The sequence below is a fragment of the Danio rerio genome, chromosome 12, assembly GCF_049306965.1.
Source record: "Danio rerio strain Tuebingen ecotype United States chromosome 12, GRCz12tu, whole genome shotgun sequence".
In the NCBI taxonomy this organism is placed as follows: Eukaryota; Metazoa; Chordata; class Actinopteri; order Cypriniformes; family Danionidae; genus Danio; species Danio rerio.
In genome coordinates this window covers 6,151,444-6,177,500 of record NC_133187.1, presented here as the reverse complement: position 1 = coordinate 6,177,500, position 26,057 = coordinate 6,151,444, and the positions used below count along the sequence as shown (strand labels likewise).

At 33.4% G+C, this 26,057-nt stretch overlaps 1 protein-coding gene across 2 annotated transcripts in view; it reads left to right on the top strand.

Moving 5' to 3' along the window:
• The window catches only part of itga3b (integrin, alpha 3b), a 78,979-nt gene that overhangs the window by 29,278 nt on the left and 23,644 nt on the right, over positions 1-26,057 (top strand). For both annotated transcript variants that reach the window (XM_009306420.5, NM_001190309.1), the window contains 13 exon segments: positions 8,206-8,342; positions 12,184-12,260; positions 14,284-14,530; positions 15,972-16,076; positions 17,757-17,961; positions 18,899-19,092; positions 20,526-20,614; positions 20,763-20,899; positions 22,095-22,175; positions 22,857-22,924; positions 23,013-23,149; positions 24,916-25,062; positions 25,744-25,841. In XM_009306420.5, coding sequence (XP_009304695.1) covers positions 8,206-8,342; positions 12,184-12,260; positions 14,284-14,530; positions 15,972-16,076; positions 17,757-17,961; positions 18,899-19,092; positions 20,526-20,614; positions 20,763-20,899; positions 22,095-22,175; positions 22,857-22,924; positions 23,013-23,149; positions 24,916-25,062; positions 25,744-25,841 — 1,722 coding nt within the window.

Below are 26,057 nucleotides of genomic sequence, written 5' to 3'. Positions count from 1 at the left end.
TGGAGTATTATTTTTTTCTCCTACTTCCACTTTTACTTAAGTACATATTTTCCATGAGTTTATTACTTTTACTCCGATAGATTTTTTATGTGCTGCATCGTTACTCGTTACTAGGGGTGTCAAAAGGATCGATATCAGTTCAGTAATAGGTCATAACCGGTGATTACGTGATGACGTCATTTATCTCCTATGCGCGATGTCGCAATACTATGGCGGAGGACGGAGGCGCGAGTGAAGGCGGCACACGAGCCGCTAATTTACTATTAAGGAGAAATGTTGTAAAACTTCACCTCTGCCTCTCTCTTTCTCACTTTGGACATTTGACCCGCTGGCCTGTTTGTAAGGTAACTTTCCCTCTTTTCTTGGCTGTTAAAGCTGTCAATCCATCCAGACACGAGCGTGCCTGATGTTCAAGTTTTCTCCACTGTGTCTATTACCTGTGATAACCGCGTATTCTTCCCGCCATGGGTGAACAGCGGTTCATTTCTAAAGCCCTTTCTCTTGAGCAGATGAAGATAATCACCAATAACCAATCATCATAAGACCTCGCCTGTCAGCGCTCAAAAAGCAGGCGGTATAATATTGACATGAGTTTATTAGCTGTAAATGCTCATGCTGTCTTCTGTGCATGAGTTTTGTTTGATACATTCAGAAAGAGTGCTTTCTTTAAGCAGGTCAAATTAAGAGTACAGTTCATATATCTGACTGCTGTATTAAAGAACAAAATTGTATTAAAAATAACCCTATAACTGTCACACCAAGACAAAAGCAATAGATTTTTTTTATTGCATTTCTTAACTCATAATGTCGCTATTTAACACAGTCAATGCATTTTTTTCTCAACACATCCCATAATTTCTAAAATATCAGCCTCTACCAACTGGTTAAGATGTTGGTTTATGGTAAAAGTACCAGAATTAATAAATATACTACAGAACATATGAAGTGCAAGACCAATTTAATTAAAAACATAATCAAAATTAAAAAAATTAATACTAAACCATAGGCATAAGCCATAAAGTATTTTAGATTTTCTTTTAACACAGTACTATACACGCTTTCCTGGTTTCCTTTTTTTTTTACAATAAAATCAAAATCAAGTGAACTAGTGCAACAGGATTTAGTTTGCTTGTTTAGTTTAGTTTCACGACTGCTTCCAGAAGACATAACTCCTGTTTATTGTGGTATTAACCAATCAAACTTCAAAACTACCAAAGTGTGAGTGTGTGTGAGTGAATAATGCATGTAAGAGAGAAACAGTGTGATTGTACCTGTGTGTGCGTCTGTGTGTGTGTAAGAGAGAGAGAGAGTGTAAAAGAGTGTATTTTCGTGTTTGTGTGTGTGTGCGCCCATGTATATGTATAACAACATCGGTATTACACAGATGTTAGGAGGAGATGTATAAAATTCAATCACACTAAATATTTTTTTTTATTTTCAGAAAGTAAAACTACACATAATTTCCAGTAAGGGTTGGGTTTAGAGATTGGATTTGGGGTTAGAGCATTCAAAAGTATAGTTTGTAGAGTATAAAAACAATTGTAACCTATGTAATGTCCCCACAATTCACAAAAATGTGTGTGTGTGTGTGTGTGTGTGTGAGAGAGAGAGAGAGAGAGATAGTGAGAGAACTGTGTGTGAGAGTGTATGAATGTGTGAGAGTGTACATTTAGGTGTGTGTGTGTGTGTGTGCGTGTGTGTGTGTGTATGTGTGTGTAAAAGAGAGAGAGTATGAATGAACATGCTGAATTATCTCATCAGTGAAGTGATTTTCTGGTAAAAGAGCCTGACGATGTGAGTTCTTGTACCATAGAAACTATTTACAGAGAAAAACAGTATCGTAAGCCATGTTTCTTTTCATTCTGCTTAATCAAGTGCCCCAAAGATATTTAAAATAAACAAAACAATATGATGTCTTTTGACTGCCTTCTTTAATAACTACATTACACAATACTTGTACTTTTACTTTCAGTACTTGAGTAGTAAATTTTGAAATAAACTACTTGCAATACTTAAGTACTAAAAATGTTGAATACTTTAGTACTTCCACTTAAGTATGGTGCTTAAAGAGCACTTCTACTTCTACTCAAGTCACTTTTTGATAGAGCACTTGTACTTTTACTTAAGTATGGGTCTCTAGTACTTTATACATCTCTGGTCCTGCTCTGGGAGTGTCTGTGGAATCTCAGATAAAGCTGGTAGTGAGTGATCCTGAGGGCCAAGGACTCTGTCTCTTTCACAGGCTAAGATCAGACTTCTATTACTGAGATATTGAATGGTTAGCATGATGTGTATTAAAACAGTAGTACTTAGAAAAATGCCAAGGTGGAAGTATTTTGGTAGTAATGTGACCTGCACATGGAGTTATTATAATGTTAGTTAGATCTTTTTCTCAGGGTGAGGAATTTAATGTGTTTAAAGAATTAGAAAACTCCATTTTATCACATTTGGCAAACTTCACTCTTACAGCATGGCATTCTGACATTATTTACTACCCTCAAACCATCTCAAACCTTTAATGAGTGTTTTAGCGAAGAACCTCTGAAATTCATGGAATCTTCCATGGAATTTATGTTCCAACCACTGGAAGGGCATCCACTGCGTAAAAAAACATATGTCGGAATAGTTGGCGGTTCATTCCACTGTGGCAACCCCTGATAAATAAGGGACTAAGCGAATGAAAATAAATGAATGAATGACTCAAAGTGGTTACTTTGAGTACTTTACTTTGAGGCTCATTTATTGATTATATAGTTAATTGTTAATAGTTCAAATCGATTATGATATGTGTAATAATACTAGGTTTGTTTTGGGTTTGTTTTTGAAGCTTCAGTTGCATTTTTGTCTTGTAAGAGTTGGCAGCCGTTGTCGTAACATAGTATTCCACACACTATAAAAATGCTGGGTTTCACACAATTGATTTTTCAGCATGAAGGAATTAATTTTACTTACTAGTTTTTGTGGATTGAACAAATATTTAAGCTAATATATCTATTTTATTTATTTATCTATTTATTTTAAATTATATGTTTATTTTAAAGTGTACTATTATTATTATTTTATTTTATTATTATTATCATTTTCTTCTGTTATATCTTTTACAAAAAAAGTGTGTATGTAGGGGTGGGGTGGGTGGGGGGTTTTCGGGGGTTAAATGTTTACAAAAGTGCTCAAAAAGGGGAAAAAAGCAGAAATTGGAAATTTGTATACAACCAATTATGTCCACTTGTGTTCAATATAATAAAGTTTATAAAAAAACATGTGCTTGTTTATTGTAAAAATCCGTTATAATGACAAATAAATACTAATAAGTTGATCTCCTTGCTTCCATGTGCAGCCATGCTGCCGTTGTAGCTGGTGTATTCAGGGAAATTTTCCTACCTCTTGGTTTTGAGTGTGGTCCTGAAAAATCTGTTTCAAGGGCTATTTACCGCTTCCCCATAGCCCTGCGCCTTCAATCTAAAGAGAATTGGGACACTCCTACCCCTTCACGTGAACGCTTAAAACTAGGGAAAGGGCTAAAGGGTAGAATTGGGATTGGACCTACAGTAAGTCTTTATGAATATAATGAAGGGTATCTTTAAAATAACTAATACTAATACATAATTATTAATACGAATAAAGTTTAATATAAACAATCTGTCTCTATAATCATTTTTATAATCAATGTGCGTAAAAAGAATTAAAAGCTTCTGTTGTTGTACTGCTGCTAGTGTTCATTTAATCTGGAATCTGCAGTGGATTGCATTAGGTTTTTTTTTTTTTTTTTTTGGAGTTTGCGAGATCCATTTTTTGCTGCTATTGTTTCATTTATTTTCTGTGAGTAATCCTCCCTCTCGTCTGTGGTTTGCTCAGTGTAAACACTAATGTAAGCGCAGGCTCTCGGTGCTAACACGAGACAGGTACTTGGGGAGGAGAGTCATTCCTGCAAAAACCACTGGCAAATATTAGTCGTGACTGATTGCAGGTTTGGCTCAGCACTCTCACCTGTGAAAAATTCCTGTAATGCCATTTTACTGTGGTGGTCTTGTTGAAACATGAGCAAACTGCACTCCTTTTAGACCTATTGTGGTGGTCTTATTCACTTAATCTGTGATACTCTGAATGCTGTGTGTTTTGCAAACATCCAGTAGAAAGTAGACATGTTTTGATATTCAGTTATGTAGTATACTTCAGTTTAATTATTAATAGCGCTCGGCAAAGATGAATCACATACAAAATCAAGATAGGCTTACAATTGTAATATATTACTTTTCAAAGTATCTAAAAGAAACCAAATCTGGTAAGTAGCAATGCTCTCAATTGCTTGTCAGTATTGTGATAGCATAATATGCTGTGATCAGCAACTGTAGCAATAACACAATTTGATAACATCACATGTCTACAAGAAAGTCCTGCTTTTCTAGCGCAGGTTTTAGCAAAGAGGAATCTCACATTTTAGATGCAGCTCCTCAGTTTTCCTAGGAAAAGCTTTTATCCTGTACTGTCAGTGAGGCTCGAGTTTTACAAGTCTACAAGTCTAAACTGTTCCTGCTCAGATGAGTGTGGTGACACCTGGTGATAGAGAGTGTCCTCAGGGCTCAGAAACAGCTCCTCAGCCCCCATGACATCATTCACACTCTGAATTCTGCGCTGCGAGAGAAAAATGTTGTGGTTTTTGCAGCACTATAGGAAAAAATGTACAGTTGAATTCAGAACTATTAGCCCCCCACCCCTAAATTAGGTTTAAAGACAACTATAGAAAGTAAAAGCAGAATAAATAGTTTTTAAAGACCTGAAAGCCTACTGTATGTGCTTAGTGTGTGCTTAAAGGGACAGTTCACCCAAAAAAATCTTTAGTGATTCTTAAAGATTTTCTTTATTCTGTTGAACAGGGCCGGAGTGGGACTCCTTTTTAGCTCTGGAGTTTCAAGCCTTAGACCGGCCCACCTCAGTCGACGACTGACTATATTAAAATAATGTTCTTTCCAATTCAGTTTCTAATGACACTAACACATCTTTTAAAGGACACAGCTGCTTTAGAACTTTAAATGTTTTTCATAAATATGAGAACATTAATTCTTTATAGATATCCAGTCCTTTGTAATGGTCGTCACACAAAAAACGTGACACAATTGCGGCATCGTAACGCAATGTGTTAACCACTAGACCAAGATGGCACTGTTAAGGTGATGAGTTCGGGATAAAGAATAAGTATTGCATTGTTATCAGCTGCTATTGATGTCTACTCTTTTTCTCCCCTTTTTAGATTTCTGATCTAGTTATGTCAGATTTAATGTTAAGGTTGTGAATCATCTGATTTTCATTAAGCAGGTGTAATATTCATTAATATTAATTAATGTTCACTAAGGTTTGGGCTGGAATGAAAGTTACATCATCATTAACCTGCGGCCTGCATTTTGCTCACGGGTCTGCGAGAAATTAAATACAATAATGATTAAAAATAGTGAGGATATGTAAAATAAATAAATAAATGAAAAAAGTGCAACTGCTGAGAGTGCAAGCAGCTTGGGACACCGGCCCTTGCGGCCAAAAAATGGACCGGCCCGACGGGAATTCTCCCAGTTCTCCTGATTAGCCAATCCGGGCCTTCTGTTGAACATAAAATAAACTATTTTGAAGAAAGCTGAAAATATCTCAATGTTTACTTCCATAGTACAAAAAAAAAAAATTATGGAAGTCAATGGTTACATGTTTTCAGCATTCTTAAAAACATCTCATTTTGTGTTCAACAAAAGGAACTCAAACTTGTTTAGAACAAGTAAATGGTTGAGTTCATCCAAAAATTAAAATTTACTCAATTGTCAGCATTCACTCACTCTTGTTTCAAACCTTTAAGAGTTTATTTCTTCTGTTGAACACAAAATAAGATATTTTGAAGAATGCTAAAAACCTGTAAACATAGACTTCCATAGGGGAAAAGACAAATGGAACATTTAAACATTTTTCAAAATATCTTCTTTTGTGTTTAACAGATGAAAGAAACTCTTAATTGTTTGAATTAAGTAAAGGGTGAGTAAATGTTACTATAGTAAATCAGGCTTAGTATAAGCCTGAAAGTATAAAATAATGTATAAAGTATAAAATAATGGAAATACGCATGAAATCAAAGACAACTATAGAAAGCAAAAACCGAATAGTTTTTAAAGGCCTGAAAGCCTACTGTATGCGTTTAGTGTGTTCCTAAAGGGACAGTTCACCCAAAAAATGAAAATTTACTAATTATTTACTAACCCTCAAGTGGTTCTATAGGATTTCCTTGTTGTTTCCTTGTTTTATTTTGAACATAAAAGAAGATATTTTGAAGAAAGCTGAAATCTGACTTCCATAGTTCGAAAAACAAATACTCTGGAAGTCAATGGTTACAGGTTTTTTAGCATTCTTTAAAATGTATTCTTTTGTTTTCAATCGAAAAAAAAATCAAGTATGTTTAAAACAAGTAAAGGGTTTAGAATTTTCAGTTTTGGGTGAACTGTCCCTTTAAGTTTGCTTACAAGTTAAAGGGATAGTTCACCCCAAAAAATTAAATTAACTCACTATTTACGTTTCCTCACATGGTTTGAAAACTATGCATTTTTTTTAACACAAAAGAAGATATTTTGAAGAATGCTGAAAACCCAACACAATCTCACGGCAATTCGTAACTTTTTCATTTAGTGGCTAATTCGTACAAATTCGTACGATCTAATTCGTACATTTTAGTACGATTTGCGTATCCCCCAATGACGGTTGGGTTTATGGGTGGGGTTAGGTGCCACGCCTCCTTTTTAAAATCGTACATTTTCTTACGACTGAACTCGTACGAATTCGTACGAATTAGCCACTAAACTGCCAAAACGTAAAATACTTACGTTTTCTCGTGAGATCAGGCTGGAAAACCTGTAACCATTGACTTCCATAGGGCGGAAAAAAATAAATGAAATTAATAGTTTTCAACATTTTTCAAAATATCTTCTTTTGTGTTTAACAGAAGAAAAAAACTTTGCTGAATTAGGTAAAGGGTAAGTAAATGGTGACATAATTTTCATTTTTAGTTGAACTATCCCTTTAAGAGCCCACAAACAAGTGGATATTTAGTTTTTTAAATATGCGTATATGCAAGTGTGATATATTTATAAAGTAATATCAAACAAAATTTGAGCTGTGAGTCCTGTAAGTGTAAAACAATTAACATGCCAGAGTCTCATACTGAATTTTGAAACACCTATTATCACGTTGGCCTGCTAGATGACTCAAACGACCAAAACAAATGACCCAAACAGTAGTGTGAACTCTTTTCCCCCTTGATTTAACAAAGCAGTTTGCCTGATTTATTTTCTGTTTGAGCTCAAATACCAGTTTTCACTGTTTACTATGTAAACGTGCCACTTTCTTGCTACCTAGCAACCCCTATAAAATCCCCCATCTGTGACGCGGTCTGACTGTGAAGGTCAAAGCAAAGCATGACTCTGAAGCCCTGAGTCATTAAAAAGAGCAAACACCGTTATTACATCTTATGTTCAACTTGTATATATTCAATGTTTTTTTTTGCTTTGTTTATTGCTGAATACAATTGAAGTGAAAATTATTAGTCCTCTTGTGAAATTATTATTTATTTTTTTTGGTCCCACTTTATATTATGTGGCCTTAACAAATATGTACTTACACAGGAATTAAGTTTGTTACAATGTACTTATTGTGTAAATACATGTATGTATTGTGTACTTAAGCTTGATTAAATACCTGTATGTAATTACATCTGTAATTAACTTCTGTAATAACATTTGTAAATACACTGTTGACCATCCCTTACACCTTAACCCACCCTTAAACCTACCCATACCACCAAACCTGTCCCTAACCAAACCTCAATCCCAACTCAAGAGCACCACAAGTGTTCTCAAATACTTTATGAACACAGTAAGTACATTGTATTTATTTTTTGATGTAAGTACATAGTAGTTAAGGACACTTAATATAAAGTGGGACCTTTTTTTTTTTGCTATGATGACAGTATGCATTATTTATTTTCAAGCCTAAAGTGCAATTTAAACAATTACTTTCCAACTTACTTCACTGCACAAACAGCCCCATTTATGGGCTCTAAAAGTATGCAGATTAATTGTTCAGTATAAGAAAATAGCCTGTATTCTGGAGGAAAGCTTTATATTTTTCACTGTTGATGTATATGTGTGTTTTATTGAGTGTTTTTCTGTTCCTCCACAGGCTGTTAGTCGGAGCCCCTCAAGAAAAAGCCCACCCTCAACTCAGTAAATTTAAAATTAATGAAACTGGAGCCGTGTATTATTGTCCCATCACTGTTAACCAGGATGACTGCGGAAGCATGGACCTCATCAGTCCACGTAGGTATTCATGTGCTCTATTATAAAGCTGTGCTTGCGGGAAACTCTGGTAAGCCTTGTTGTTCAATTCAATTCAGGTCATGTTTATTTCTATAGTGCTCTTACAATGTAGATTGTGTCAAAGCAGCTTCACATAGAAGATTATAGTAAATTGAAACAGTATCAGTCCAGTTTTCAGAGTTTAAGTTCAGTTTAGTTCAGTTCAGTGTGGTTTAATTTCACTGCTGAATGTCCAAACACTGTAGAGCAAATCCATCGATGTGCAGCTCCACAAGTCCCAAACCAAGCAAGCCAATGGCGACAGTGTCGAGGAGCAAACTTCAATTATCTAAATCTAATACATAAATGCACTTCAGAAAAGGCTTTTCTTTTTAAGATTTGTCTTGTTTCTAGTCCAAATATCTAAATCAAGGAATATTTTCTAGACAAACTAAATTATTGTCTTGTTTTTAGAAATGATATGCCAAAATGAAGCCAGTTTTCCTTAAAACAGGTTAAATAATCTGCCAATATGGTAAGAAAATTTTTATTTTTTTCCGATTTTGTTTATAAAAATACTATTTTTCTTAACCTATTGGCAGATTATTTAACTTGTTTTAAGGAAAACTGGCTTCATTTTGGCATATTATTTCTAAAAACAAGACAATATTTTTGCTGGTCTAGAAAATGTTTCTTGATTTAAAAGTTTTTTGTTATTTGGACTAGAAACAAGACAAAAACTCAAAATAGGAAAATCGTTTTTGCAGTGTGTACATCTTTATCCATACAAAACAAGAAAAAGATTTATGAAATAAACCTGCATTTATTTGACCAAAATGCAATACCTTTATAAAATATGTGAAATAAAATAAATAATATAAAAATAAATTTGGCAATATTGGGAAATATTTGTATGATTAAAAAAAATGTTCTGTTTTAAAATCAAATTTATTTGTGATCAAAGCTACATTTTCAACATCATTGTTTCAAACATCATTGTAGAGGTCTGCAGTCCGCGGGACCCGACCAGATTTCTTGCGGTGCGGGAATAAATTTCCGATTAAAGCGCTGGAGCGGTCGGTAACTGGTGTATTTTGAATAGGTGCGGGCGGTCTAAGAATATCGCTCCGGACTCCCGAGCGAGCACGCGTATGTATGTGTGTAAAAGAGAGAGCATGATGCTGCGTTTAGCTTGTTTGTTTCTGTCTATGTGTGTGCGTGTATGTGTGTGAATGAGAGAGAGAGAGAGCTTGGTGCTGTGTGCATGTACGTGTGTGAATGAGAAAGAGCGTGATGCTGTCTGTATCACTTGGTGCTGTGTGTCTATTTGTGTGTTTTTACAGACAGCGTGTTATAAGGCTGTCTGGACTCTGTATAGCCGGGTGGTTTTTGGTTTTGCAACTTTAGGAGCAAAAAGTAATTTTACTATGGATTTTACTATAGTGTTAATATGAATCATTGAAACTGGCTTGTTTGAAATATGTGCTTTAACATTTTATATTTTTGTGAAAAAATGCATTTTTGTGAAAATGCAAAAAACTTACTTGAACAAACATTGAAGGGAAGTTTCTAGTAAAAATAAAGACTATAGTATGACACTTTTGTTTCTTTTGAAACTATTGATATTTACAGAAACATTTTAAATATTCATGTAAAACTAAGTGGTCACATTGCACTTTTATCTCACATTTGCTTTTGAAAACACTAATTGGTTGGGTGTTGGAAAACACTAATTGGTTGAAAACACTAATAGCTCAGTGGTGTGCTAGTTAATCAGAACAACAGGCCCTGCATTTTCGTGGATGTGTACAGGCATGACGTTTATCTGAAAAGTACAACAAAACGGAACCTAAGTAACATATTTCAGATTCACAAAAATATAGACAGCAACCTCTAGTGGATTTGTTATCTGAAATGTGAAACAAAACGTACCCGGAGCAACGTATTTTCTGTTTCGCAAAAATTTAGACTGAGGTACATATTTTCAATGAGCCTGGGCTGGATCAAAGAGTTATTCATTCCGTTTACAGATTAGATAGTATGTCTAACCTCTTCAAATCACTCTAAAAATAGTGATCTGGAGTGCTCAGACAGCCTTAACTATTCCTCCAAAATTCCCCGATCCAAGTTTAGACATAAAACAAGCCTGAACACAGCAGCCGTAAAGTTCACCTGTCTGAGTGCTGTTTGACTGCATGTTATTCAGAAGAGCTTCAGCTTTCCTCCTCTGTCAGGGCTTCTGCTGCTGGCAGGCGTTTAGTTCACTATTAACATGATACGTTTGGCACAGAAACTGAAAGTAACTCTGTAGAGTTAAACAGACTCTTAGCATTTCAGTAATTCTTTGTAGTGTGTGAGAATTTTATTAGTTAAATACATTTTAGGTTTTTTGTCAGCAGTGTTGTGTAGATTGTAGCTGTAGCCGATAATAATTTTGCATTGAAAATTTTCATAGAAGCACTCAGAACTCAGTTATGTTGGAATTTTATTGTTATTTACCGTATTATCATTTTTGTCATAAGTGTTTGTCATAAGCTTTCAAATTCCTAAACGCAGTTAACTTTTTCCATCTAGGCTTGCAGATGATATACTAAAAAAATAACTAGCCACTTACGTTTACTTAGACTTTCACAACTATGTTCCTTATAGTAGTAAACATTTGTAATGAAATCAATTTTGTAACGCTTGTACTAAAAGCTGTCTTATAGATAGATAGATAGATAGATAGATAGATAGATAGATAGATAGATAGATAGATAGATAGATAGATAGATAGATAGATAGATAGATAGATAGTAATATATATATATACAGTTGAAGTCAGAATTATTAGCCCCCCTTTGAATGTTTTTTTTCTTTTTTAAATATTTCTTAAATTATGTTTAACAGAGCAGGGAAATTTTCACAGTATGTCTGATTATATTTTTAATTCTGGAGAAAGTCTTATTTGTTTTATTTCGGCTAGAATTAAAGCAGTTTTGATTTTTTTAAAAACATTTAAGGTCAAAATTATTAGCCCCTTTAAGCTAAAATTTTTTCGATAGTCTACAGAACAAACCGTTGTTATACAATAACTTGCCTAATTACCCTACCTTATTACTACAAATCTCCCTCCAAATGGACTACAAATACTGTCATGCACCTCACACACACCTGCTCCAGTTTCCCCTGATTACACATACAAAGACACACAGCTGAAGCTTGTCAGCACTGATTTCCAGGACTATAAATACACCTCACTCACTCACACTAGTTGCTGAGTCTTGTTAATATGTGCACATTACAAAGCGTTTAATTTACTTTGGTTTTCCTTGCATCTTTCCAGACCCTCGCCTTGTTTATAATTTTTTTTATATTAGCTGCCTGAACCAATCTCTTGCCTGCTTTTGACTACTCCTTTGGATTGCCCTTTATGATACTGTTAGCTCCTGTGTTTGACCGCTACCAGCCTGAACGTTCTTTGTTTAATAAAGATAGCTGCAATTGGATCCTCAACCCCATTGTCCAGAACAGACAGACAGACAGACAGACAGACAGATAGATAGATAGATAGATAGATAGATAGATAGATAGATAGATAGATAGATAGATAGATAGATCGATAGATAGATAGATAGATAGATAGATAGATAGATAGATAGATAGATAGATAGATAGATAGATAGATAGATAGATAGATAGATAGATAGATAGATGCCTTGGTCATTTTGGGTGTAGATTAAATAGATCTTGATTTCAGAGTATTTGAATATTTCTGTTTTAACAACAGAAAATACAGAATATGCTTGTAAGTCGTACCAGATAACATGTACTGTAGATATATGAATGTTTTTCAGAATATTTTTGCTTGTTTGTCCTCCAGCAAAGTCGACGGATATGCTGGAGGGAATGTGGCTAGGAGTGACCGTGGCCAGTCAGAGGAATGGAGGCCGTGTGCTGGTGAGACGACATGCATCTTTCTTCCTTTTTTATTTTATAATCAACAATTTGTTCATAGAAGCAAGAAACATGGGTTAAAGTGCACAGAAGAAACAGGGGGCCCTATCATACACGCAGCGCAATGCGGTGCAAGGCACGAAGCAATTGTTGTTTGCTAGTTTTAGCTTGGCGCAAGAGAGGTTTTGACATTTTGCACTACGCTGTTTAAATAGCAAAAGCATTTGCGCTCATATGTGCGCCCATAGGCGCTCTGGTCTAAAAAATGAGGTGTGTTGAGGCGCATTGCTGGCGTGTTGTATTTTGAGGAACTAAAAAACACTGTTCAATAGACCAGATCAAACCGGGTCTAGTCCAGCGCAGAGCATGTTATTTGTGCACTTTGCTTACACATTGCTTAATACGCACAGGATGTACAGCAACACGCAAATATCTTTACAAATGAAAAATAATTAAAGTAATAAAATTTTACAAAACTTATTATTTTCGAGCCTATATAAATATAAAAAACACTGTCTTCATGCCTTCTTCATCTCGGGTTTTTTTTTTCAGTTTATTCATGACAATTTTCTTTTGTATAATGTTATTATTATTATTAGCTGTGTTATTTATTAAATGTATAGTTATATTTGTTGTATTAAAAACAAGCTTAGATTTGCCCACCTGTCACGTTTTAAACCATATGGGGCACAGCATGTGTATTTGGAAATAGCTCAGTTGTTTGAAGACACTTCGTTATTATTGTTCATTTATTCGTTTGCTGGAAATTAGAACTGAAATTAGAAATAGTTTTGAAACAAATCTTTGCACTTGACAAACGAAATTAATCATATACAGGCTAATGGATGTCTGTGAGTACAACACGTTTCCCTATCCACGAGAGTGAAAGTGAAAGTAAAGAATGAGGATGCTCAGCTCTCATTCTCACGCTGTAAATGCTATTTTTTCTCTCTAGTGAAGTCTTCAGTTTTCCACTTATAAAGTCTGTCATGTAAATAGCAAATGCACCATGGAGCGATGCAACTGACTCTTAAAGGGAATGGGAGATGAGACTCTGATTGATTTACTCTCAAAACACACCTATAACTCATTAAGAGAATAAGCTCAACCCTGTTAGACCGTGTGCCACGGCGCAAAGTGGATTTTTCTGTCCTTACAATAGCAAAAGTTGATTCTGACACGCCCTTAATGCTTTTGCGCCCTGCGCTTTGGACGTTTCACATCATCAAAATAGAGCCCAGGATGTGTCCGGTAAATATAACACAACACATGTAAAGATGTTAAAACTAAACACAAACCTACAATATCAGAAACTGAGAGTAGGTGGATCTAATAATAGCCAGTTTCGTTGTAATAGCAATTGGGACTTATTCCATAGCTTTTGGCCAGTTTGGATCTAGTTCGAGACAGCCTATTCATCGATGACTTACTGATACTGGTCTAGATGGGAAAATATCACAGCATAGATGATTGATTTCCTGTCGAAAAACGAAACCGCTAAATGTATTTGTTTATCCATTTTTAGCTGGCTATCAGTTTGGATGCCCAGGTTTGTGATACATGATCTCATATTTGATTCAAACTCTTTTAGCTTAATTTAAGGAGCGCCGTAGCAGATGCTGGCCCAAATAGAATGATTTCAGTCTTGGATTCATTCACTAAGATTTTAAAACAATGTACAGACATCCACTATTAAGGTCTCGAATGAATCCTTTTTCACCGGCTGGTATATTTATGTATTTTCTGCAAAACAATAAAGCAATATCCTATATTTCTCAAAAATAGTGGGAACATATGTAAAGAAAATAGACTGGGAGCTAATATAGATCCCTGTGGAACTCCACAAGTGAGGTGCGCTGGACAGGAAGTGAAATTAGCCATGTTAGCCTGAAAAAGATTGGTTGGTAAAATTAGAAGAAATTAAACATTTCCCTGCAGACCAATTAACATCATTTCTAGTCAGGATATAGAATGAATAAAACTGATTCTATTCAAAACTCCTCATGTGCATCTCTCATGTTTGCAGGCATGTGGTCATCGCTATGTCAAAAAACTGCTGGGCGCAGAAGAGCAGCAGCGTATGGTGGGCAAATGTTACGTGCGGGGCAATGACCTGAGCTACGACCCATCTGATTACTGGCAGTCGGAAACCTACGAGCTGTGCGACTTCAACCACGACCAGGACCTGGAGGGCATGTGTAACATGGGTATATCAGGAGGCATGACGGAGAAAGATGTGTATTTTGGGACACCTGGCAGCTTCACGTGGCAGGGTGAGTTAGCGCATTTGACTGTAGGACATTTGTGAGTTGCTATAATTGCTGAATATTTTATCACAAAATGTGGTTTTAGTGCAAAAGCTGCGAAAAACAGGTATAATAAAATCAAGTATTTAAAAATATTGTTGTACAGGGTATCCATGGGGGTGTCCTGGGTGTCTACTGGTAGGCTCAGAAGGCTGTAATCATCCACCCACATGATTAATCAGCTATCATGGTTTCCGCGGGGTCTTAAAAAGTCTATAATTTAAAAAACGAAATTTAAGGCCTTAAAAAGTCTTAAATTCGCTGTTCTAGGTCTTAAATATTTTTGCACAGGTCTTATTTTTGCGATGTGCTTGTAACACTACATCTAATGCACATCTCAATTCTTGTTGTTGTTGCTAGGTTTTTGGGGTGTTGTAGGTCTTTATTTCACTAGTCCAATTGTAATTTGCGGTATTACAACTACAAAAAGGTCAACTTGCAATTGTCAATCAGCTTTCTGTTATTAAACTCAGTGCACACGGCGAATGTGACGTCATCGATGTGTTCGCGGAAGTTCGCTTTGAGTGAACCCTACCCCCCTCTCTCTCTCTCCAACTTCGATTCCTGTCTCATTACTGTCCTATCTAATGATCGCATGTCTTTTATGGGATAATCCAGTTTTGCGCATAAAGTTCATTCGCATTTTTGGATGGAAACATAGCTAATGGAAAAGATAACCTATACATTAAAATTCAATTTAATTCCATTCAGCTTTATTTCTATAGCGCTTTTACAATGTAGATTGTGTCAAAGCAGCTTCACATAAATGGTCATAGTAACTGGAACAGTGTAGTTCAGTTTTTAGTGTTTAAGTTCAGTACAGTTCAGTTTAGCTCAGTTCAGTGTGATTTAATCATTACTGAGAGTTCAAACACTGAAGAGCAAAAAGATAAATGCAACATTTTTGAGGGAGTTTGAGGCCCTTTCAAATAGTTCCCTAATTATGGTGGAGTTGGAAATGTGTTAATAGATGAATAAGAAGAGAAGTCGTAAATATAGATGTACTTTTTTGTTGTTTTTTTGTTTTAATGTTATTTTTACTTCTGTATTATCTGAAGTGTACAGTTAAAGAGTGTTTTACTGTAAAATTTTATTTGAACAAGTGAGAAACATTTTTAATCTGACCAGCTGTGGACATTTTTTTTTGGAAAATAAATGCCCTATTAAGTCTTCAAGTGTTTGATTCTTTGATGAACCAATTTAACAATTTGATTATTTAAAAACATACTCACATAAAAAAAATGCATAATTTTTTACTGTATTTTGAAGATTCCACAAATACGAAATTATTCGTTTTAATAGTGCATATACGCCTTGCAGTATGGGGCAAATCAGGTATCCATATTAACATGTGAAGAGTATCTTCAGGGCCATATTGTTAATAAATGGGATTTTTCTGTTCATATAGGCACCGTCCATATGAAGTGCAGAGACACAGACTCCGATTATGCTGGCGATGCCAATGATAGAAGCTTTGGTAAACTGGGTGAGGACAAGTTCAACATCTACATAGGTGTGTACTTTATCTTTTGATTTTGACTTGTATGTTGCTAAGTTATGTTTATTTATAAACTATTTTCTAGAGGATCACATGTTTATGATTGCTTGCGGCTGGTCCTTCATTATTCAATTTATGATTCACTAATCCTAAACCACTATAAATACCCTAAGTTCCATATAACGAAGAATCCCCCTTCCACCCCTGCTCCTCCTCCTTTCCTAGATGGGTGGCACAGTGGCCCAGTGGTTAGCACTGTTGCCTCACAGCAAGAACATCACTTGTTCTAGTCCTTATGAAGCCAGCTGACGTTTCTGTGTGGAGCTTACATGCTCTCCCCGTGCTCACGTGGGTTTCCACCAGGTTCCCCGGTTTCCTCCCCCTGTCCAAAAAACATGCAACTTAAGTTAATTGACTAATCCAAATCAGCACCATAGACATGCTCCTAGTAAGTAGTTATCTCTTAAGAGCAATCACTATCTGTTCATTAGCTACTACAGCAGGGGAGTTCTCAAATCTACCTGAGCTCAAACTCGCCTTGCAAACGGGAGGGAGCCCCGGGCTCGAGGATCTTATGAGCTCAGGGATCTCTCCCGGGTCAGCATGCCAAACAAGCTTTACAATCAATCATCAGCTAAGTGTGAACTCTTAAATGTAATTTTTAAAAATAAAGCTGCTTGTGTTTTTTTTCCCCTGTTCTTTCAATAATCTGTATTAATAATAATAATAATCAGACTGGTTATGTTCATTTCATAAGTAATTTTAATGTGAATGAAAGTTTCTCGCATATCAGTGAATTTTTTTTTCTTCAAATTTTTTTTTTTTTTACTGTATGTAATTTTTTATGTTTTTGTTTAACTTTGTTGTTGAGCTAATTCTGTCACCCTAATCTAGATGAATGTATTTTATGTGTTTATTTCGGCTATATATTTAATTGAATTATACAATTGTCAAATCATCTATTCTCTAGATAGAATCAGTTGTCTATCAAAATATTTCTGTGCATTACTTTCAGTTTTTCTTTTACTGCTAGTGTTGTTAACTGATAAATAAAATTACAATAACATTATCAGTATTTTTCAAAAATTGATTGTTTTAAATTGTTGTCATTTATCTGTAATATTACTATAATTTTATTCAATAATTGCATTGCACTGCATCACATTTTTTGTATATAAAGTTGGTCAAAATTATTAACCCTCCTGTGAATTTCTTTTTTAAATATTTCTCAAATGATGTTTAACAGAGCAAGGAAATTTTCACAGTAATTCCTATATTTTTCTTCTGATTAATATGCGTATTTGTTTTATTTGAGCTAGAATAAAAGCAGTTTTTAATTTTTTAAAACCATTTTATGGTCAATATTATTTAAATGTCACTTTAAGCTGAAAACTAGTATCTTGAAAAATATCTAGTCAATTTTTATGTAGTCATCATGACAAAGATAAATGAAATTAGTTATTATGTTTAGAAATGTGTTGAAAAAATCTTTCTGTTAAACAGAAATTAGGGATAAATATTTAGGAGGGCTAACAATTTGGTCTTTAACTGTATAAATCATTTGTCTTCTTTCTCAAAAGTGTCTCTTGACTGTAACTGAACTTATTAGTAGCTGGACTGGCTTCAGTTTCAGTGTTCTGCATGTGGGCTGTTGGTTGCACACAGATGATTGACTGTCCTCATGTCTGTGTTCAGGTTACTCTGTGCTGGAGGACATAAAGTTACTGGATCGCTCTGTGTTCACTGTGGTGATGGGGGCTCCCAGAGATGAATTCAAGGGTTCAGTGATCCTGGCCGACAAACAAGACTTGATACTCAAGCAGCTGATGACGATCACAGGGGAACAAATAGGGTCGTACTTTGGCAGCTGCTTGGCAGTAACAGACCTCAACAATGACGAGTAGGTCACTGTGCAACTCAGTTATGATAATCTTTGTTCTTGAGGGGTACAAGGTGTATTATTATTGTTCATTTATTATATCTGGAATTCTTGATTCTGATTGGTCAGTTGCGACATTCCCAGGTGTTGTAGGAATTATTGTTCAATAAAAAAAGGTCAGGAGAGGGGTTTCTTCAATGTCAAAAACATTTATTAGATACAAATGAATTACTATATGAAAAATTCAGACTGCTCAGCGAATCATTGGTACAACCCTCCCTACTATCCAAGAACTATACTTATCCAGAGCAAGCAGAAGGGCTGCCAAAATCACTCTGGACCTCTCACACCCAGCACACTGCCTCTTTGAACTGTTACCTTCTGGTCGACACTACAGAGCTCTGCGCACCAGAACAGCCCGACACAAAAACTCTTTCCTCAGGCAATCCATCTCATGAACACTTGATAATAATAATTGTGGAACAAACATCACTACTTGCCATACACTTTTATACACATATACACTTATTTAACAACACACTTTACATGGCAAATTGCACATAACAGCTCTACATATAAAATTGTATATAGTAATATAGCTCTACATACACTTGTCTATTTGTATATTTGCATCCACTACTTACTGCTTTTTTTTAGTCACATTTCATCTTTGTACTATTGGTGAAACATAACATACTGATATGGTTATTTTAATACCAAGTGATCAGCTGTCATCACAAACACTGATCTGTCCGACGCTTCACTGAATCTGAAGGAAATCAACCAAAGTATATCTCACTTTCTTCAAAGATCCTGTCGAGCTTCATATTTAAGCGTCTAAACAGAGACACGGTTCAATGCTTTTCTATGCTCTCATTCTTATTGAAGCTTATGTGAAAGTAAACAGTGCTAATTCAGACACGTCCTGTGTGTTTTTTTTTTTTGCCTGTTCCTACAGTTGGAATGACCTGATCGTCGGCGCGCCATTTTATTTCGACCGCTATAAGGAGGAAGGAGGTGCTGTTTACATTTTTATGAACGAAAACGGATCCTTCCAGAAAAAAGCCAGCCTGGTTCTGAAGGGTAAAAAGGGATCTGGGTTTGGGTTTGCCGTTGCTGCGGTCGGAGATGTCAATCAGGACGGATTTCAAGGTAAAGCTGCTTGAAAAAGGCTAGAGCATATTTCTACAGACTTGTGAAAATGCAAAAGTTAGGGAAGAGCAGGGACGACGACAGAACAACATTTAACATTTATTAGCCCAATAAGAAACTCCTCGTTAGCTTTTACCCGCTGCACCCATTTTATTATTTCTTTACTGGGCTTATTGTGTTGTTGTCGCTTGGTCCACTCTCCTTGATATGAGAACTAGTGCCTACTGCAGAATTAGTTAAATCAAGGTTAAGAAAACCATTGTTAACTATGGTTGCAAATTCCTTCTTTCAAACATAATTCGATTATTTAGCATTGACATTATATCCCACTTAATAACAACAATAATAATAATAATAATAGGGCGACACAGTGGAGTTTGCATGTTCTCCCTGCCTTTGCGTGGGTTTCCTCCGGGTGCTCCTGTTTCCCCCATAGTCCAAAGACATGTGCTATAGGTGAATTGGGTGAATTTGTCCGTAGTGTATGAGTGTGTGTGTGAATGAGAGTGTGTGGATGTTTCCCAGAGATGGGTTGCGACATAACAATGTCTGCCCAAAAATCTAGCACATGCTGTTTCCTAAAATTTTTTTTTACAAATGTGTTTTTTATTTATCACAGCAGTGTGAAACTGCCTGCAATAGTGTCTGATCATTGAGGACTGTGTTGGTGAAATGAAAAATAATAGCATTTTCACAAATATGTGTAAATATTTTGACTGAAGTCATTTTGCAAACAATCTAGGAATTCTTCAAATTGAGTGTGCTGTTTGAATAATTGCGGTTATATTTTGAAAAAAAAGAACCCGATTTTTAAAATTGTGTGTAAACAATTGAAAAACTGTAAAATGTTACAAAAAGTATTATTTAATAGGTTATAAAACACCTCCATCCCGCCTTTATGCAGGGGGGTTTTCAGTTTGCTTTTATATAGTGTTATTCATTCATTCATTCATTCATTTTCTTTTTGGCTTAACCCAACCCATCACTGGTAAACATCCACATACACTTTCCACCCCAGGCAGAAAAAAAAATCCTCAATAGGACTGAGAAATGGAGAATATGGATGGAATTAACCAACCTAAAAAACGTGTGTGGGCAGTGAACCAGATGAGCACTGATTTCTAAACTGCAATTTTTTGAGACAGATGTTTACTCGTGTGATGAGTTAGTATGCAAAGAAGGACAACTGACTTAAAATTTTTAACAGACAGAGTGTTCCTTGTGAAAACAAGCTATTTTATTTGCATGGAAATTGTGCCAAATGCAGAGAATTGTGTGTAGTGTTTTAAAAAACTACTAGACACTTGTGACAGTTTGAGTGTAGTCCTTTCTTGTGTTTTGTATAGTCATGCTGCCCTCTAGAGGTGATGCAGTGTTAGTTATGTTTTGTGTGTGTGTGTGTGTGTATCTTGTGTTTTGGTTTCTTCATTCAGATATTGCTGTCGGCGCTCCATTCCAGGACTCTGGAAAAGTCTACATATGGATGGGAAGTAAAAGTGGAATAACTAAAGAACCAAGCCAGGTAAAGCAAAGCATCATGGGATTTGTATGGAACGACTTTATATCTAAAATTGCCTACAGTTTCATATTATATAATTATACTGCTGAATTATGATCTAGCAACAGCAATTTGACATGATTTTTCATGTGTGTGTGTGTGTTTCTGTCAGGTGATCGAGGGTAAGTCATTGGGTCCCAGTGGTTTTCAGACGTTTGGTTATTCTCTCAGTGGAGGAATGGATATGGATGGAAATGATTATCCAGATATTTTGGTGGGCTCTTTGGATGACCGCATCGCACTCTTGAGGTTCGCTGTTTAGTGTTTAATACAGTAGATGTTCATATTATTCACAGGGATTTTGCAGGACTCTAAATACTGTATATAAATACAAAATGTATGCCTACTTGAAGTCTTCTGAATGTCATCATCACATAATCCCTCTTGTGTACATATGAAATTTTCTTTATATGCAATTTAAATATATATATTATATATAAATATTTATATATATATATATATATATATATATATATATATATATATATATATATATATATATATATATATATATATATTATTTATATTATATATAATTTGTCCCAATGTGAGAATTTCTTGCTATAATAATAATAATAATAATAATTATTATTATTATTATTATTATTATTATTATTATTATTGGAATATATATAAATATATTTTTGCCACAGTGTTTTTTTGTTTGTTGTTGTTTTCAGTTTTGATATATTTACAGACTTTTACATTCAACATTGCTGCTTTTACTAAATATACTAATTAAAATTGACATTTATGCATGTACATAAAACATAGAAAATCATAAAAATAATAATGCTCCTCCTTTTTCAGTTAATAGTAATCAAAAGTGGCTTATAATACGGTACTACAAAATATGTATTAAAGAGTTATTATTGTAACTTTACATTGATTTATTTAGTCTGTACATTATATTTCAACTAATGCATTTATAAACATGAATGAAATAAATTGCATTTATGTATTATTAATAATACATAAGTATACTGCATTTATGTATTTATTATACTATATACATTTAAAAATTTTGTATAATTCATGTTTATGTAAAAATTTATTAAATGTGTCAATAAATTAATAAATGCATTATAATACTACTACTACTACTACTACTACTAGGAGTAGTAGTAGTAGTAGTAGAAGTATACATTTAATTACAATTATACCAATAGTGATGATAATAATAATAATAATAATAATAATAATAATAATAATAATAATAATAATAATAATGCCAATAAAATTATAATACTTGTTGCTGTTGTTGTTACTATTATTATTTATATTATTATTCAATATTGTTATTATTATTAATATTATTATTATAAATAAATGTATTTTCGTTTGGTATTATTGTTATAATTAACAACAACAAACAAAGAAGTAAATTACAAGTGAGTCAGTGAGTTCTGCAAGATAAACTGAGGATATGTGATGACTTTTTTAGGTCTCGTCCAGTCATTCATCTGTCCAAAAACTTCACCGTGGAGCCAAAGATTGTGATTCCAAGCCAGTGTGGTATTTCCTGGTAAGACGACTTCCAACAAATGTTTCACTTAGATTAAAAGAGTCATGACATAGGTTTCTTTTTTCCATTATTTTAATATACTCTTTTTAATTGCTTATAATGTTAATAGTTTTTTTATATTAAATTTGATTTTACATGTAATTAACAATTAATTAGCTTGATTAAATAAATGCTTTGTTCATAATTCTAAAACTTGCAGGATGGTTTATTTATTAATTTAATTCTATATTGTATTATAGTATAGTGTATTACTTGTACAGTGTATAGAAAATATTTCAATGACAAATAAATACTTATATTTCACTTATTAATTTAATATTAATTTTGCTATAGTTATTTATTACATTTATATTATTTGTATTAATGTGTATATATTTATATTAAAATTTGCAGTATGATTTATTGGACGATTTATTGATTAATTTAATTTGATAATGTATTATAGTGCATTAATAGAAACAAATTCTATAACAAATAAATAATTTTATATTAAATTTATTTATTTATTCATTTATTTATGTATATACATTTATATTAAAACTTTCAGGATGATTTTTTGGAGAAAAGACCTTATTATCAAAAGCATTTGATTTCACCTGTGTTGTATATTCTGTAAAAGGATGGTATTATTTCTTGGCGTTCATTTGAAAAGAGAAGAATGCTTTCAATGTGTGTTTCCAGCATAAAGGTGAAGGTGTGCTTCAGTTACACTCTCAGCAATGGAAACAGCAACTTCAGGAAGGAAATCAGTAAGTGAAGGCCTGATTCAGGAATGTTTGATGAGTGTTTTCATGGATTGATTGTGTGCTTCATTTTGTTTGTTTCTCTCTGCTTCAGCTGTGAAGTTTACGATAGATGCTGACCAGAATCGCAGAGGTGCTCGAGTACGCTTTATAGACAACAAGCAAAGCACGTTTACAGGCCTTCTGTCTTTCTCTGCTTCTTCCTGTCAAGAGCTGGAGCTCAGTGTTAATGTGAGAGTCTATGATCACACTGTACACATTCTTTTTCACACCGATATTAAAATTATATCTATATGTCAATAATCTATATGTCAATTTGTATTTACTGTCAGTGCATATAATGTTTCAGAAAAAGATTTATGGAAAAATAGATGAATGATTCATGAATATTTTTTGTTCAGTTAATTATAATATAAGGTTAATTATTAATAATTATTTTTTAAATGAATAATATTCATTTTTATGCATTTGTTATTTTATATATTATTTAATTGTTGAATTTAAGAATATTAATTAAAAAATATTCATAAACAATATGTTAATTTATTATGTATTATAGTGAGAAAATTATTATTTATTCTATATAATATTTATTACATTCATAATTTATTATATTAATATTTCATATTAAAATTTCAGCAATTTCTATAATAAAATACTCTATTATAAGAGAACATATTTAAATAATAAATAGATACTATATTATTTTTAGATGTATTTTTTATTCATTCATTCAAAAATTTATTTTGTTTATATTTATTTATTTATTATATTTATAAAATTTACATTAACTGCGTATTTTTACTGTTGAATTTAATAATATTCATTATTTATATTTTATTAATTAATATATTTATTTTTATGATGTATTATAGTGTATTAATTGTAAAGTGTAATAATAGAATTTTTTTAAATGCCAAATAAATACTATATTATTGTTACATGTATCTTGTAATTATTCAATAAATGTTTTTTGTGTTTATATTTTTATTATTATTATATTTATATGCTTATTAAATATTCTGTTATTGTTACTTTTATATTTTATAATTATTAATTTACTAATAGTTGTGTTTGTATTTATTTATTATTACTATGGGTAATACATTTTTTATTAGCTATATACTTTAACTATGGAATTTAATAATATTAAGAATATGATGAATTATATATAAATAATTATTTTATATTAATTTAATCATGTATTATAGTCTATTATTTGTATTGTGTATTAATAAAAATATTTAAATAACAAATACTATATTATTGTGACATGTATCTTGTAATTATTCATTTAATATTAATAGTTTTATTCATTCATTCATTCATTTTCTTGTCGGCTTAGTCCCATTATTGATTCGGGGTCGCCACAGAGGATTGAACCGCCAACTTATCCAGCAATTTTTTTACGCAGCGGATGTACTTCCAGCCGCAACCCATCTCTGGGAAAATTAATAGTGTTTATATTTATTATTATATTTATAATTTTTTATTATTGCCTACATATTAACTGAATTAATAATATATTGTTTATTAAATATATATTAGTAATTAATTTTATATTAATTTATTATATTAACTGTTGAATTTAAGACTATTAATTAAAAATATAAATATATTATATATTAATAATTATTGTAAATAAATTTTATAATGCAATATAGTGTGTTTTATAGTATTTATTTGTTATTTAAATAATAATAACATCCTGTGCAGTTAATATATTTTAATTATTTAATACATATATTATATACATTATGTATATTCACTATATATTATATATTTTTATATTTTTTATAATAATAATAAATTTATAGTATGATTGTATATTATTATTATTATTATCATTATTATTATTATTATTATTATCAATAATAATGATAATGATAATAAATATTATTATTATTTAGTTTTCTATTTTTAAAGAAGTAAACTTATTTGCAACGCCATATCCAACAAAATTTTAATAGTAAGTTGTTGTTTTCTGTGCTCTCCAGAATCCAGTGACGGACAAACTTCAGCCCATAGTGTTCAGTCTGAACGTGTCTCTAAATCAACAGAAAGCAGCAGCGCAGCAGACATTACAGAGTCTAGACTCTTTCCCTGTGCTGAGTGGACAGCAGATCCTCACCGACAAAGCTGAGGTACGCTATATTTCTGTACAACAGCGTGATCTTCAGCTCAGCTCATGTTGATGTGAGTCCAGAGGTTACATTTACACTAGTGGGTTTTCATTTTAACATCTCAAAACCATCCTCGATTATACTGGAGTTTCCACTACCATTCACTGAAAACGCATGTCAGAAGCTAAAAGTAGCCATAAACTTATAGTAGAGAACTTTAGCCTATATACAATTATTAAATAAACAAAATGTACTTATAAACTATCTATGTGTGTGGGAAAACATTGAGAAATTCTGACTGCTTCGCACAGATGAGTGGGCCAGACAAACCACTCGAAGAAGACACACTAATTCCTCTTTGCATGCACCAGACACCTTCTCATAGTCACTTCAATTCAGAGACTCAATGGATGGATGGATGGATGGATGGCAATGCTCAAAAAGAGCTAATCAGGGAGTGAATGTGTCCAGCCAAAAGTCTAATGCATCCAAAATCACATACTTTTCTACTATATAGTATGTGTAAAACAGTATGTGAACATAGTATGAATTCATAGGGTGCGTCTTAATCCGCTCCCTAGCTCCTGATGTCATGTACACTCATTTGGGCACTGGTAAGGACAGAGATGAGCTTTACATTTTAAAATGAAATGACACGAGTGAAAACACAGCTTGATAGTAGCACTGTGTGTTTCTCTTCAGATTAATTTCCACAAGGAGTGTGGAGATGATAACCGTTGTAGCAGTAACCTGCAGCTCAAGGCCAGGTTTGCAGATGAAAACTACAATCCCTTTCCCAGGTGAGCATGATGGAGGAGAAATGGCTAGATGCTGGATCAGTGTCAAACGGTGGAGGGTTTACTACATAGTGCCCACTGTTTGGAAACAACAATATATTTAGTCATTATTTTTTCCCAATAAAATTCTAAATCTAAAGCTTAACAAAGTTTTTACATATTGTTTTTATTTAATTCTGTATTGAACAGTTAACCATTCAATTTTGTTAAAAGTGTTGG